This window comes from Metarhizium album (genome assembly GCF_000804445.1).
Source record: "Metarhizium album ARSEF 1941 chromosome Unknown scaffold_15, whole genome shotgun sequence".
Taxonomy (NCBI): domain Eukaryota; kingdom Fungi; phylum Ascomycota; class Sordariomycetes; order Hypocreales; family Clavicipitaceae; genus Metarhizium; species Metarhizium album.
In genome coordinates, this window is record NW_024467589.1 from 363,531 (window position 1) to 378,360 (window position 14,830).

General features: G+C 56.9%; 3 protein-coding genes across 3 annotated transcripts; all 3 read right to left on the reverse strand.

The window, feature by feature from the left end:
- Positions 1–202: 202 nt before the first annotated feature.
- Positions 203–4,782, reverse strand: MAM_05730 (pyruvate carboxylase; the record flags this gene model as incomplete). Its single annotated transcript, XM_040824528.1, has 11 exons — positions 203–310; positions 379–1,674; positions 1,837–3,585; positions 3,694–3,755; positions 3,811–3,930; positions 4,011–4,042; positions 4,126–4,163; positions 4,240–4,251; positions 4,357–4,364; positions 4,455–4,475; positions 4,650–4,782. 11 exons carry the CDS (start codon positions 4,780–4,782, stop codon positions 203–205), a joined length of 3,579 nt encoding a protein of 1,192 aa, XP_040677507.1.
- A 3,858-nt stretch (positions 4,783–8,640) lies between these two features.
- On the reverse strand, positions 8,641–9,504 carry MAM_05731 (UPF0041 domain-containing protein; the record flags this gene model as incomplete). The annotated part of the gene is made up of 3 exons (XM_040824529.1): positions 8,641–8,902; positions 9,023–9,095; positions 9,432–9,504. 3 exons carry the CDS (start codon positions 9,502–9,504, stop codon positions 8,641–8,643), a joined length of 408 nt encoding a protein of 135 aa, XP_040677508.1.
- A 1,127-nt stretch (positions 9,505–10,631) lies between these two features.
- MAM_05732 (Galactose oxidase, beta-propeller) lies at positions 10,632–14,344 on the reverse strand (the record flags this gene model as incomplete). The annotated part of the gene is made up of 5 exons (XM_040824530.1): positions 10,632–13,266; positions 13,358–13,499; positions 13,603–13,745; positions 13,820–14,140; positions 14,196–14,344. 5 exons carry the CDS (start codon positions 14,342–14,344, stop codon positions 10,632–10,634), a joined length of 3,390 nt encoding a protein of 1,129 aa, XP_040677509.1.
- Positions 14,345–14,830: the final 486 nt, after the last annotated feature.

Here is a 14,830-nt window from a genome sequence, read left to right on the forward strand (position 1 = left end):
AAGACAACAGGCGAAAGAAAATAACTCCGAAAACCTCCCACTATTCATGTCATGCAGTGTTCTTGCGATTTCGGTACGTGTGACCTACTTCGTCCCTGGATGCGCAGTTTCAGACTACCAAACCGTCCGACCGTACGATCCAAAATCTTGTAACCTCGTCCTTCTTCCCCCCCCTCTTTTCCCGTCTCAGTCAGGGACAAGCCTAGGCTTTTGTGATCCTGCACACAAGGTCCGAACCGTCGACTGAGTCGCCTTCCTTGACCTGGAGGCTCGCGACCTTGCCGCTATGGGGAGCTGAGATGACCATCTCCTGGGGCTGAGTTAGCAAATGTCGAAAATGTTTCATTGCATGTTACGTGTGAGAGATGATTGACTCACCATCTTCATGGCTGACAAGACTGCCAGCGGGTCACCCTTCTTGACATCAGAGCCCTCGTGCACGCGGAGCTCAACAAGGACGCCAGACATGGGGGCGCCGACTTGACTGGAGTCGCTGGGATCGGCCTTGGGTCGGCTAATGTTTTCCACGGCGGCCTTGTTGTCAATCACTGTGACCTGTCGAACCTCGCCGTTTATCTCGAAAAAGACCTCGCGTTGGCCCGTGTTCTCGCTGAGAGGGCCCACGGCAAGAAGTTTCAGGATGAGGACCTTGCCCTTCTCGAGCTCGACATTGAACTCTTCGCCAATCTCGGGCCTGCTGAGGAAGAACCGCGTCGGCAGGACAGACAGGTCACCGTACTGCCGCTGGAACTTCTTGTACTCCTCAAAGACCTTGGGGTACATGACGTAGGATGCGATGTCGCATTCGGTGACGGGAGCGCCATACTTCTTGGCGAGGTCCTTCTTGACCTTGGCGAAGTCGACGGGCTCGAGGAACAGACCCGGACGCTTGTCGAGCTTGCGGCGTCCACGCAGAGCATCAGAACGAAGAGGTTCCGGAAATCCTCCGTATGGCTGGCCCATCAGGCCCTCCAAGAATTCCAAAACGGACCCAGGGAAGTCGAGCTCCGAGGCGCGCGCCTTGACGTCCTCGGCCGAGAGCTTGTTCGAAACCATGAACTGGGCAAGATCACCCACAACCTTGGAGGTGGGTGTGACCTTGACAATGTCGCCAAGAAGGTCGTTGGCATGTTCGTAGGCCTTCTTGGTCTCGAGCCACTGGGAGCCCAGACCGAGCTGGGAGGCCTGGAACATCATGTTGGTGAGCTGACCACCGGGAATCTCATGCTCGTAAACCTCGGGATCGGGACCAGCCAGGTGGGCCTCGAATGGGGAGTAGAGAAGACGGAGTTGCGACCAGTACGTGTCGAGGGCGCGAACGTGGCGGGCGTCCAGGCCAGGCTCCAGGCCAGTGCCTTCGAGTGAGGCCAGGATGGCGTTGATACTCGGCTGAGAAGTCATGCCAGACAAGCTGTCAGTGGCGGCGTCAACAGCGTCAGCGCCGGCCTTGGCGCAGGCAACCATGGAGGCGACGCCAGTGCCCGCAGAGTCGTGGGTGTGAACGTGGATGGGGAGGTCAGGATACTTCTTGCGGATAGATCCGATCAGAAGAGTGGCGGCGTGCGGTTTGAGAACACCAGCCATGTCCTTGATTCCCAGAACGTCAATGTCAAGCTTGACCAGCTTGTCAACCAGAGCCAAGTAGTAGTCCAGGTTGTACTTTTTCTTGGGGTTCTAACGAGAGGGCGAGTCAGTGCTTGTCGCGTCGTGTAGTAATGCTTGTCAAAGAACATAAATGCAGAGAAGCATTGTAGATGGGTGGCATGGAATACAGGGATGACTGGAAATAAAAAATGCGGACAGAGTGAGCGTCAAAGACATGGGAGGACCTCTTACCAGCATGTCGCCAGAAATACACACGGTTCCTTCGGCAACACCACCGGCCTTTTGGACAGCCTTGATACCGACCTCGAGCTGGTCGATGTCGTTGAGGGCGTCAAAGACACGGAAGATATCAACACCGTTCTTTTTGGCTTGCTCGACAAAGTGGTCAATGGCATTGTCCGGCAGCGACGAGTAGGCAACACCGTTGGCACCACGCAGAAGCATCTGAAAGGGAATGTTGGGGACAAGCTTTCGCATTTTGCGGAGACGGTCCCAGGGATCCTCGTAGAGGAATCGCATGGCAACATCAAAGGTGGCACCACCCCAGCACTCCAGACTGTAGAGGTTAGACAAGGCATGGCTGGTCTCCTTGGCAATGTTTAGCAGATCCACGGTTCGGACGCGAGTGGCAAGGAGAGACTGGTGGGCGTCTCTCCAAGTGGTATCCATGAGCAAGCAGCCCTTGTACTCGCGAACAGCCTTGGCAAAGGCCTTGGGGCCCTTGTCGAGAATAATGTTTCTCCAACCACGCTGGCAGGGCTCGCTGACATCAACCTTGTGGCCATCGGGTGCGATGAGCTCAGGCAGAATGATGTCGGTCTTGAGCTTAGGCTCGCCGATTTGTCCCTTGATGGAGCTGCCGTTCACCGCCATGTCACCCAGATAGGCCAACAGCTTCTGAGCGCGGTTCTGACTTCCAACGAGATCGAAGAGCTCGGGGGTATCGTCAATGAAGGTCGTCCAGCAGTTGCCGTCGATGAAGGTGGGGTGAGTGAGTAGGGAGGCGAGGAAGGGAATGTTGGTCTTGACACCACGAACGCGGAATTCTATCAAGGCACGAAGGACCTTTCTGCGGGCAATTTCGTACGTTGAGCCATGACATGTGCACTTGACCAGCATGGAGTCGTAGTAAGGAGTGATGACGGCACCAGCAAAACCGTTGCCACCATCAAGACGAACACCGTTGCCACCAGCAGATCGGTAGACCTCGATCTTGCCAGTATCCGGGCGAAACTGCTCAGCGGGGTCCTCGGTGGTGATGCGGCATTGGATAGCAAAACCACGGGTAGAGATGCGGTCCTGGGTCAGTCCGAGCTGGTCAAGGGTAGCACCAGCGGCAATCTGGATCTGAGCGGCGACGATGTCGATGCCCGTAATTTCTTCGGTGATGGTGTGCTCGACCTGGATACGGGGGTTGATCTCAATGAAGTAGTATCGGTTTTGCTGGTCGACCAAGAACTCCGCAGTGCCCGCATTGCGGTAGCTGACAGACTTGGCCAACTTGACAGCATCAGCCAGGATGGCATCGCGGGTCTCGGCGGGAAGGTCTTTGGCGGGGGCGATTTCGACAACCTTTTGGTGTCGTCGCTGGACGGAGCAATCACGCTCATACAAGTGGACAATGTTACCGTGGTTGTCACCAAGCAGCTGGACCTCAATGTGCTTGGGCTTGTCGAGGAATCGCTCAACAAAGACGGTCCCGTTGCCAAAGGCGGACTTGGCCTCGGAGGTGGCACGCTCGAAGCTCTCCTTTAGGGATTCTGCGTCGCGGACGACTCGCATACCCCGACCGCCACCTCCGTAGGCAGCCTTGATGATGATGGGGAAGCCGTAGGTGTCGGTGAAGGCCTTGACCTCCTCATACTTGGCAACAGCACCTTCGGTGCCAGGTACGACGGGGACCTTGGCAGCGATGGCGAGCCTACGGGCCGAGACCTTGTCGCCAAGAGCATCAATGACATCGGGCTGGGGGCCGACAAACTATATCGTTGCAAAGAGGGGAAGGGGGGAAGGCCAATTAGCTCCGAAGGACCGGGGGGGTGGTCGAAACGCGGTGTCACACCGGGGCAAGGAGGTTATGGGTCTTACAATGAGGCCAGCCTTTTCCACGTTTCGGGCAAATTCAGCGTTTTCTGACAAGAAACCATAGCCTAGATCGGATTAGAAGGGACAACACGATGCGGCAGCTGCACGGATAAAACTGACCAGGGTGGATCAATTGAGCGCCGTGCTCAACAGCGATCTTGATAATCTCATCTCCGGCCAGATAGGCTCCGACAGGGGTATATTGGCCACGCTTGCCGATAACGTAGGCCTCGTCGGCCTCTGCGGTCGCTGTCAGCAGGAACACAACGGGGGGGGGGGGACAGACGAAAAGTGCTCTGTCGGAAAATCAGGGGCCTTACTTTGCCTGTGCATGGAAAGACGGTCCTCATAACTGTCGGAGGAGGGAACAAACGTCAGTCGAAGCTCTCGAGCTGTGTGCGCCCAAGGAGGGGCGGCGTGGGTGTCGGGTGTTACCTGAAGACGGCGATGGTGTGCAGTGAAAGCTCGTGGGCCTGTGAAGAAGACCATTGTCAGTGATGTCAAGTGGAGCGTATCTGTGCGTGCTCGCAGAGGATGCCCGGGACGTACGGTTCTAAAAATCTGCAATGCGGCACAACAGCTTGGTTAGCAAAGCAGTGCCTCGCATAGCATAGTTATAGTAACATGCTTCCATCTCGGCTTCGAACTGGCGGGGTCGGGCCATACCCGGATGGCTGGCAGGCACATGTCAGTACCGGCTGAAGATTGCAGCAGCGCCTTGACGCAGCGAGATGCATGCGCAGAGACGGGGACGCGTCACTTACGGATTTCACCACGGTTGGCAACTGATTGTCAGAATCCAGACGTGGTCAGCATGAGCTCCAAGATTAGTCCCAGACAGGCAATTGAGCTGTTCCGGCAGTCCGCCCTTGTCTTGCCCCGGCCTGCGACCGAGGGGCACGAGCGACAAACGAGCCAGTCCGGCTCGGCAGACGCCCACCACGAACTTCGGGACATACCCAGAATCTTCTTCAGCTGCATGATGCTCGAGTTGGCTCGAATGTGATGGACCGAGTTGGCGGCCTTGGGCTCGTCAACCTCGTCATCTTCGAAGACATCGTTGAAGGTGAGAGGCTGCTGCGGGGCTGCCATGATGAGCAAGGACTGGCTGAGGCTGCGGCAGCAACGAGGCAGCACAAAAAGATATCAAGGTAGAAGGCAGATACTAGATGAGGCGGAAACGCAGGGTTTGGACCGAGGGAGCTCCCGGTGGTATTTAAAGCTGCCGAACAGGGAGGCCAGTCTGGCGTTTGATCGGCTCAACGAGTATCGTGCCGGGGCGACTTGCTGGAGCGGAATGGACCTGAGCAAGCCGGACGAGGAGGGGCGAAGAGGAGGAGGAGGAGGAGGAGGAGGAGGAGGAGGAATGGTTGGCTGGTCTTTGTCTGTCCGTCCGTCGGCCTGCTTGCTTGTGCTCGCGTCTGGATGCGGGGTGGGGTCAACAAGGTCCAAAAGGCCAAGGTGACGTCGCAGTTGGATTGACGGAGCCCTCTCTTCTCTTTTTCCTCGTGAATCAGACCGTCGCCCGCGGTATTACGTGTCCGGGCACAGGCAACGACGCTGCTTGCTGGAGTGGCCGGCGTTTGGTCTCTCTGCACGGTGGACACAAGGACACACAAGAGGCGTCGTGGGCGTCAATGGTTGCGAGTTGGTGACGCAGCCAACACAAGAAGAGAGCCAAGGGAGAGCGGGAGAGCGAGAGAGAAGGAAACACAGAAACACACGGGCTTCTGGGGGCGGGAGCTTGAGGGCAGATGACCGCATTGCCCATTGAGGAGATTTCTGCTCTCCCTGAAGGCGCTCGACAACGGCCTGATCATCCTGTCCGTCCCTTTGACTCCGGTTGTGGACAAGTCGACTGCTCATCCCCATGCATGCACGAGGACATGCACATCCTCCACACTCATCCCAGCAGTATTCTGCGCAAGCTGCCGCCGAGAGGATCCAGGAATTCGGCACATGATAGATGCATCTTTTTTTCTGTCAATTGCACTCGCTCACGTCTGGACTGCCCCGACTACAGATGCAGATGTCCCTACCATATTGCTCCCAGTGCCCAATAATCCGCCGTGGCCAGTGGCACGGGCCGTGATGATGCAACTCTCCAGCAGGCGTGGGCGCTTGGCATGGCGGGATAAAGGCGCTGGGCGCTCCACGCCAATCCCAAGCCACCTTGCGTAACGTGTTCAGCGAGGGCAAAACGCCTGGTGGTGCTGATGCCGAAAGGCGCCTCACCTTTGGCGTGCGTTGGGCGACGCCTGTTGCCCTGCATAATCATCATCATGTCTGTTGGCCTGCATAGTCCATGGCGGTCACCGGCGTTCGTCTGGTGTCTAGTCCAGACAAGACAACCAACATGCCAGCCCTCTCCCTCCACGGCCCTTGCCCCAGCAGAGGCAGGAGGATGCAGTGCTACGGTTCACCTGGCCGAGACAAACAATGCAATGTAAAATAATCTTCAAAAGACGCAGCTGGTGGTGAGAAACAAACAAATCAAACAGCCTTGGCCAGTAGCAGTAGTGTCGCCGCCCGGGCTTGCCGCGGCATTGGACCGCGAGGGGCGGGACCCGGTTTTCCGTCGTGACAAGTCGCATTGGCCAATCACGGCCGCGGGACAACAAGCTGCTAGCTGCTCATGCTCTGCTGAGAGTCAACTCCGAAACGAAACCAGCCCACCAAAAGCAGCGAGTGATTGAGGCTTGCCAATTCTTTTATTTCGCGGCACTTGCAGGCTTGCGCCCGCTTCCCTTTGTCCTGCGAGTAGTCATAACTACCGAGTGCCCCCTTGGGGCGGAGCGGGTGCGCCTGCCAAAATTGTTCGGGATGTTGCGCGACCCGCGCTTTCCTTCCTACTCAAGTAAGGACAGCTGCCGAGTAAGCCTTGTGAATTCTCCGGAACCAACGTCTCCTAACTCCAAGCCTCCTCTTGTGTTTGATCTCGGTCGCACTTGGAGCTCCGCGCCGAACACCCGCGGACACGTCCATCGGAGACCCAACTGCCTCGTGAACGCACACCGCCCGTCCAGCCGGCCAGGTCTTGTCCGCGGGCGCCGCCGCCGGTCGTGGCCGACGACGTCACGGGTGGGTTTGCCGAGGACGAGGCGGCATGGCACGGCCGATGCGCGTGACCACGACGGCCCAAGTCGCCGTCGAGTGCCGGCGTTGGTCGTGTCTGGCCCAGGACTTCAACTCAATTTCGGGTTCGCTCGTTTTCTAGACACGGCAAGTCTTCGTCGCAGTTTTCGTTCCGCCCCCGACTGTTTTCGCTGCCTGCACGTGCGCCCGGATCGACTCTGCGGGGCAGAAACGTCCTCTTTTTGTTTTACCCGTCTGCCGTTTCAATCTAAGCTTTGGCCAGCCCTTGCAGACGAGATGGGTCCTATCGAGAACGGAGCTGTTTGGGAACGTCCCTGCCAACGTGTACCAAACGCACGTGCATGTCTCCTGCCCGGTTGTTTCCACCTCACCAGCTCTCGTTGTGTCCGGGTCGGGATGGGCTCTGGCCGGTACCAAGGCGCGCGGCCAATGTCGTACACACAGTAGTCTTGGAGCCAATGCGTGGCTATCTGGATGCTTGCTCTGTCGGCCGAGCCCAGGTCAAGAGTCGTCTCTTCAACCAGACAAGAGGGGCGTGTATCCGTCTACAAGCAAGCCACTCAGTCTTGACATCAACCTTGTGCTTGGTGATGTCGAGGCTCGACACTCAACATGTCCCCCGGGCCTCGACTTGACGTGCCCCGACATTTCGTTCCAGTCTTTCCGTCGTCACTGTTCAAGTGATCCAATTTTAAACACCAGTCGTCATTGCTACAGAGCACGCTGGTGTTGAACAGCAACCAATTGTGATAGTAGTTACGCACAACATGTAAGCGTATCTTGTGCAAAGGCATCCAAGCTAGTCGTGCCGCGCTGGAGCTTTCCGACCTCGGCTACATTAATCCTCCCAGGTTCAAAGCGTGCCAGAGACCATCCCCCTCTCCCTCTACTCGGCATGTCCATCATCTTCTTATCAAGTAGTTTCAGCCCATCCAACCTCCAAACTACGTGCACACACAAGCGATCCCACCTCGGCAACGTGCCTCGCGTGCATCTGCCTCTGTTCCAACTTTTCCCGTCTTCAACCCCCACTCACTAGTTAAGCCCTCGTCATCTTCCTCCGGCCCGTGTACTTTCCAGAATCGCCCAACGCAAAGAGATGCAATCACGGTTCCTGTCCCGACTGGCTTTCTTTAGCCGCGCCCGCGCCCCCATTGGTCAACAGGATGCGTCTGCAGTCTGGGCAGACGCGTCACGGCTACTCGAGGATAGCCGCGGACGGCCGCACCGCAATACCCGTCGCGCCGCGAACAAGAACGAACTGTAAGAGCCAGCCAGCCCTTCAACTTGCGTACCGGCCTCTCGAGTACCGTGCCGGCAGAGCCATGCCGCTGCGGACCCGTCCAGTCCATGGACAAGTGATTAGCTAATCAACGGCGTACACATCGACGCCCTCCACCACCCTGTTGCCATCACGAACAGACCTCGCACCGACGAGAAATGCATCCAGCGTATGACGAGTCCGCAGGGCATTCAGTTGCCTCGTGCCCTCTATTTGCAGGCCAAAACTGGGGGTTTTTCTCATCTTCCACAACACACCCTAGCCGGACATTTTCTTCCCATCCAGAATGTCGCCCAGACTACCAACAGAGCTTTGGCCGAACAAGCACATGGGGGGGCCGTGACACTTTTGCGCAAATGTCAAATGTACACGCACGGCTGCAGCCACGATGCCATTTTACCGCCGGATATCGACCCGGTCTCCGAGACCCTCAGCCCCCGGAGGACCAGACATTCTGTTCTCCGTCTTTGTCGTCCTCCTCCTCTTCTTTCAACAACCACCAACTGCTTCTCTCCCCCGCTCTGAAGTCTATTCCGCAATTGAAAAGAAGTGCTCAACACAGGCACAGGCGCCTATTTTCCCACCACACTCTTCGCCTTGTCCTCCGCGCCCTCGACCTTGTTCTTCGCCGCCTCGACGCCCCGTTCCAGGCCCGTCTTCTCCTTCCCGCCCCAGTGGTGGTACGACAGATACCGGTAGCCCTGCGTCAGCTGGGCGCACTCGTTGACAAAGTGGCACGCGAACAGGAGGTAGTTCTTGGGCGTGACGGCCAGCGAGTACCGCATAAAGGTGGCCGAGTAGATGCACAGCGCGCCCGTCATCTGGCCCGAGATTCTGCAACAGTCAGCCTCGTCACAGTATTACCCCCTTCTTTCTCTTCCTCCGTCGCGCGAGGTCGAAAGGGACGGTCGGGTCGCCGGGTCGGCAGGTCGGCAGGTCGGAGGGTTGACGTACAGATCGGGGCTCTTTTGCGTGTCGAGCACTGCCGCGACGGGGATGCCAAAGTTGGACACGGGGCCCCAGAAGTCTGTGGGTTTTCAAGTCTCGTTAATCGCTGTTCTGCAAAGAGAATTTGTGTTCTGGGCTCCCATGTTCGGCAGCCCTGAACACGGCTTCAAGATGGTTTATTTTGCCAACTATTTTTTTGTATATATCTTTTGTTCCTTCCCTCAAGGCGGACAGACCACCTGGGTGTTCTGCTCGTTATGCTCATTTCAGGAAGCACGAGTGCCCAGGAGGAACCCTCAATTCGTAGACGGACGCGTCGGCGCCGTACATTGTTCCACGGGTTCGCAGCTAGGACGGGGAGAGGAAGAGCCAAGGGCAGGAAGGAGGGTTGGGTTGTGCAGGAAAAGCGACGTACGTGTTGAGCAGACGTAGTCCAACACGGGGTTGGACCTGATCTTTGCGTTGGCCGCCTTGATGAGGGCTGCCATTGTGACGAGCTATGCCGGGCTGCGAACTGCAGACTACGGACTGAGGGAGCTGGGAGGGGCGGAGGCGGAGGCGGTTTATTTCGTCGAGGTCCGGTGATGCTCCCCCGTGAGGTGTTGACGGTTCATGGTCACGGATGGATCGCCTAGTTTTTGGCGGGAAGGGGCGTCACGTGGCCTCGACGTTGCCGGCTCCATTTATCGGAGTCGCAGGCATATCCGCGTTATGACCGGGGTGGTGACACTATGAAACGGCGGGAACTAGTACGTAGTAGTGTTGGGAATGCATCGTCTTTGTTTAGTCGTGGAAATTGCGTGATTGACAGGTCGGAGGGATGCTTTCCCGCGTAGATGGGGGCTTTGACTTGTAACTTGGACACGGGCTCGTATTTGCTAATCCCTTGGCTTCGTGCTGGTGCCCTGCTCCCAGTCGACAATGTCAGCCCGCCTGTCAAAGCCGTCGCTCTGGGTCATCCGAATCAGGGGGGGAATACTCTCCTGCTTGCCCACCTGGCTCCATAACGACGTCCGAGAGAATATACACACACACGAGACACGTCTCTTGCTAACAGTATGGCATTGGTACCGATAGTGCTCTTTGGCCGCGGTTGTCCTGGCGCTTTTGACTCAACCATCTCGTCGTCTCCTCGTCGACTGAAGAGCGGCCGGAACTGAAGTTGTTTGCTCCATTGAAAACGTAGCTGCAAGCAGGCATTGGACAAGAGGAGCAGCGGCAGATGGTTGCTCGCCTGACATCACGACAGCCCATCCGGCAGTACTTTGCCTAGTGCTGTACCATGGCGGCATTTTCAAAAACACTACAACTGGTCGCTACCAACGTCTAGCACAACAAGGAGAAAGGAGTATTATATATTACATAAGAAACGAAGCCATCCCGCCGGGATTGCGAACAAGGGAAAAGCGGGAACTTCCCCAGTACTATCAACAACCTTCCCTCTCTTGTCCAAAAGTTTATGTAAGAGTAGTCTCGATGCCTAAATGTCTGGGTCTTATATATCATCTTTTTTTTCTTTCCACGATATCTCTCGTTTGATAACTCAGTCGCTCCTCTTCCCGAGTTCATGCAAGTCGTAACAGATAGCTGGCTTGACGCCGCTAGAAAAACGTGTCTAAACGCCGGGCGGGTTAAATCCAGTGCCCTTGGGCCAGTTGCCCAGACCAGCGGGATCGCCACCGATGCGGACATAGACACCAACTCCGGGAACACCCCCGTCCAGGACGAAGAACTGGTACCAGCCTGGAGGTGCAATGTGCTTGCCGGGAGGTGACGTGACAGTGCAAGAGGTACCATCGCAGGAAACGGCAGGGAAAAGAGTACGAGCGCCCATGGAATTTCCGTGCGTGCTGGAGACGGCTCCCAGCAGAGACACTCGAATGTCGCCATTTTGAGCTGCAGATCCCAGCGAGAAGGTGACCTGCTGACCATAGGACCAGTCCTTGTTCGTAAGGGTGAAGGTCGGCCGACTCTTGCCTCGCTTCAGATACGGGGGAGTAAAAGTCTCAACACGGTACTCCTCCGGGTTGACACCGTCCTGAGGGTCTGAGCCAGAGACGAGAACGCGGCCGTCGAGCAGAGTGATGGCCTCGGAGTGGTACAGACGGGCCACAGTCGTGTTAGCCATGACAGTAATGCGAGAGCCAAGAGGCTTGGTGGGATCGTAGAGCAAGGCATTAAGGTTGGGATCCTTGGCCAGGCCGAATCCAGCAACACCGTGGTGGGCGCCGTTTAGAATAAGATAAGTGCCGTCGGGAAGAGGGGCCATGCACGTCATGACACGCTGCGAGGGCATGCGCTCGAGCTCCCACTTGGGGTTGGCAGAGTCCGGGTAGGTGCTCACACAATTGTCCAGGGCATTTGCAGCGCCATTGGTAGAACCGCCACATATGAGGATTCCCAGAGGATCAGTATACGGGGCATGCTGAGGGAGGAGAACAGCAGTGCCTTCGAGAGGATACGTGCGGCCGCCCATAGGGTCGTTGACGGCACCGGGAATGTTGGGAAGCGTCTTGATGGTGTTGAAGTTGTTCTCATCCAGAATTCTGGCTTCGTTGTAGTAGGCGACGAAAATACCCCCCGACGGCAGGACGCAGGCGTAAGGATACAGGTTGTTGGGGTCGGTCCGCTGAAGCCATTCCATGTAGAGAGGTTTGGTACCAGTGTACGGGAGGATCTCAAGAGTCGGTACCGGAGCACTGTTGGAGCCAACTTCACCGCCAATGACAAGGATGGAGCCGTTGGCCATGATCATGGCGGTAGGATACCAACGACCTTGCTGTAGCTTGAGGACGGCCGCGTTTTCTTCCCAATCATTTTTCCCGGGAACGCCAGGGGAGCCGTCAGGAGTGTACAGGCGGACTCCGTACGTCGAATCACCAGACCAGCCTCCCACATTGAGCTGTCGGCCGGCCTTGTCGGGAAGCGTCAAGCCACCAGCGCAGAAAATGTCCGTCTTGACGTGCATTTGCCTCCAGGCAGCCTGGAAATTGTCGACTTGGGAAAGGTCCAGCTCGTAAGCACCAGTTGAGTTTGGAGGTCCAGTTCCCCATTTCTCGAGGAAGGTGACTTTGCCCGTGATGGTCTGGGAAGTAAGCAGAGGGACGCAAACGCCGCCGATAAGAAATTCGTAAGAACCGGCATCGGGAGAAGCAGGGTCGGGGAAGTTCCACGAGTAGAACGGGTCTCCCTTCCAGAAGTAAGTGGTCAGTAGACTGCCACCACCGCAGTACGCAGACGCGTTTCCGACACATGGGATATTGCACTGCTTGTCATCAACCTTTTGAGAGCCGCGAACGGCAATATTGGCTGGGTCACCGCAGTAGCACTCTTTGCCGTACTCGAGGCCGGCCGCCATGTAGCCAAAAGAGCCGCAGAGATCGAGACACTTCTTGGGAGTCATGTCGGTATTCATGAAATTCTGCCAGAAGAAGGTCCTCTGCTGGTTGACATTGTCCTGGTAGCATCCTTGGTACTCCCACTGACCAACGGCAGGAATAACGCCCGGGGGGGCAACGGCCCGGGGCTCGCCCATGGACATGATGCTCATTCTGCCGCCGCCGCCGCAGAACTGGTTGGAATTGCCGCCACAGGCAGTATTGCACTCGGTATCAGACTTGGCTTTCACGCCGCCGTTGACGATGGAGTTTCCGCAGAAGCACTGCCGTGAGTACTCGGCGCCGGCAATAGTAAAGCCCTGGTCGTTACAGGCCTTTGCGCAAGACTCGAGGGTCAAGTTGGGATCATCGGGGAGCTGTTTGTTAAGTATACGGCCATTGACGCCGTCCACCCAGCAGCCGTAGGCAGACCAGCCGGTCGGGAGACCCGTGGCAGCTGCTGCCCCGGTCGAAGTTGCTGAGGCACCAGGATCAGAGGACGAGGAGGTGCCGGCATCGACACCGCCACCCCCGAGGGTGTAAACGGAGAGACGGTCGCCGCCCCCACAGAGGTCGCAGCTGGACCCTGAGCACACCATGCTGCAGTCAGCCGCAGGCGCCTTTTTGGAGCCCGTATTCAACGTGTTTCCGCAATAGCATTCGCGCGAGTACTCGACTCCGAAGTACGTATGCCCTTGGCAGAACTTGGCGCAAGCGTCCAGCGTCATCTCGTCGCCAGAAAAGCTCTTGCCGCTCAGAGCTCGTCCGTTTGTGCCCTCGGTATGGCAGCCAAAAGAGAACCACGTACCAACCGTGGGCGGTTGCGCTGGACACGCGGATGGAGTTCCTGTTGGGTCGGCACCTCCCGGAGTGCTGTCGGCCGCGTTTCATCCCTGATCAGTCTCTTTGGTTCGCGAATCTAACAAACGTCATGGCTCGTGCCTGGTCCATCATCTCAACTCACCTCGTGGGCAATGTCCCGCCACGGCTGTAAACGTTCAGGGCACCTGGGCCGCCGCAAATCTCGGTGCTGTTGCCGTTGCAAACCATGTTGCACCTGGTGGCCGGCGCGGGCTGCGCTCCATTGGAAATCTTCTTGCCGCAGTCTGATTGTCAGGGAAATTAAAAACACGAGCCTTAGTCTTGGTTCTCAAGTCGTCGAGTCTGCGGGTCCTGACTGAGTCCTGACCACAGTCCGCCGTTACTTACAGCATTCGCCTCCATACTCGACGCCTGCCAGAGTATTTCTTGCATCTGCCGCTGCACAAGCTGCCGTGCATTTGGCCACGGTCATCTGAGCTCCGGGCACGGAGCCAACGCCCTGCAGCAAAGCGCGTCCTGTGCTACCCTCACTGTCCGTCGGTTAACGAGCAGTCCCGTCACAGTCGAGGTTGCAGGACAGGCGCTGGCCGCCCGCTAGACTTACGAGTAACAACCGCTTGATTCCCAGCCGTTGACGCCTGGATTGACAGATGGCCCTGTAACTTGTCTCGTCTTCCAGAGCGTCAATCTGCTTGGGCCTCCGCATGGCTGAGTTGAATTACCACCACAGGCCATCCCGCAGTCAGCGGCCGGAGCCTGTACGCCGCCAGTCGCTAGCGAGCTACCACAGTAGCACTCCGAGGTAAATTCCGTCCCAGCGTACGGAAATCCTTTTCCAAGGCAGAATTGTGTGCACATCTCGTTTGTCATTTTCGTGTCAACCATATTGGCCGAGCTGATGGTCCTACCAACATCCCTAACTCGACTGTTAGCTTTATGCCAAGTCCACAAATATCTCACGAGGAACGCAAGGTCCGTACAGGTAGCAACCTTGATACGTCCATCCATTTCCAAGCTGGGCCTCGGCTGGTGGCACGAGATCGCGTCTCTCAAGAGTCGATGCATGGCTCGGTGCCAGCGATGACAGAAAAGCAAGAGCCAGGAAAGGAACAAGTGATGAAGCCATCATGATGGCCACTCCTTTCGCTCAGCGGCGAAGAAAGATTACTATGCACGACAAGAGCTTACAATGAAAAAAAAAAATACAAGAAAAGGGGGGGTACGATGTACGAATGTACAGAAACAGCAACTCTACAAGATGAGATAGAGCCGCCTTGTTAAGAGTATAAGATAAACCGCATGGCGGCCTGCATGTCCCATATATTCGGTGCAAGGGCCGGCTGTGTCGGCGACGCAGGCCCATTCACCCGAACATGCATGGCGGATGGGCTCTCGGCGGGTCAACGGCCGAACAGCCCAAAACAAGCAAAAAGAAAACGGATTCAGGCCAGCCAAGGTGGGAACAAGGGGCTGGACATGCATGATGTAACGAGGGGAATGAGTGGGTGTGGTGTGATGCGACAGTGAGGCAAGGCAGAGCACGACGGTCCGACTTCTTGGGAGCCCGGCCCATGTGTTCGAGTTGGAGGTTTAGGAACCGATTGTCAAGCTCGAT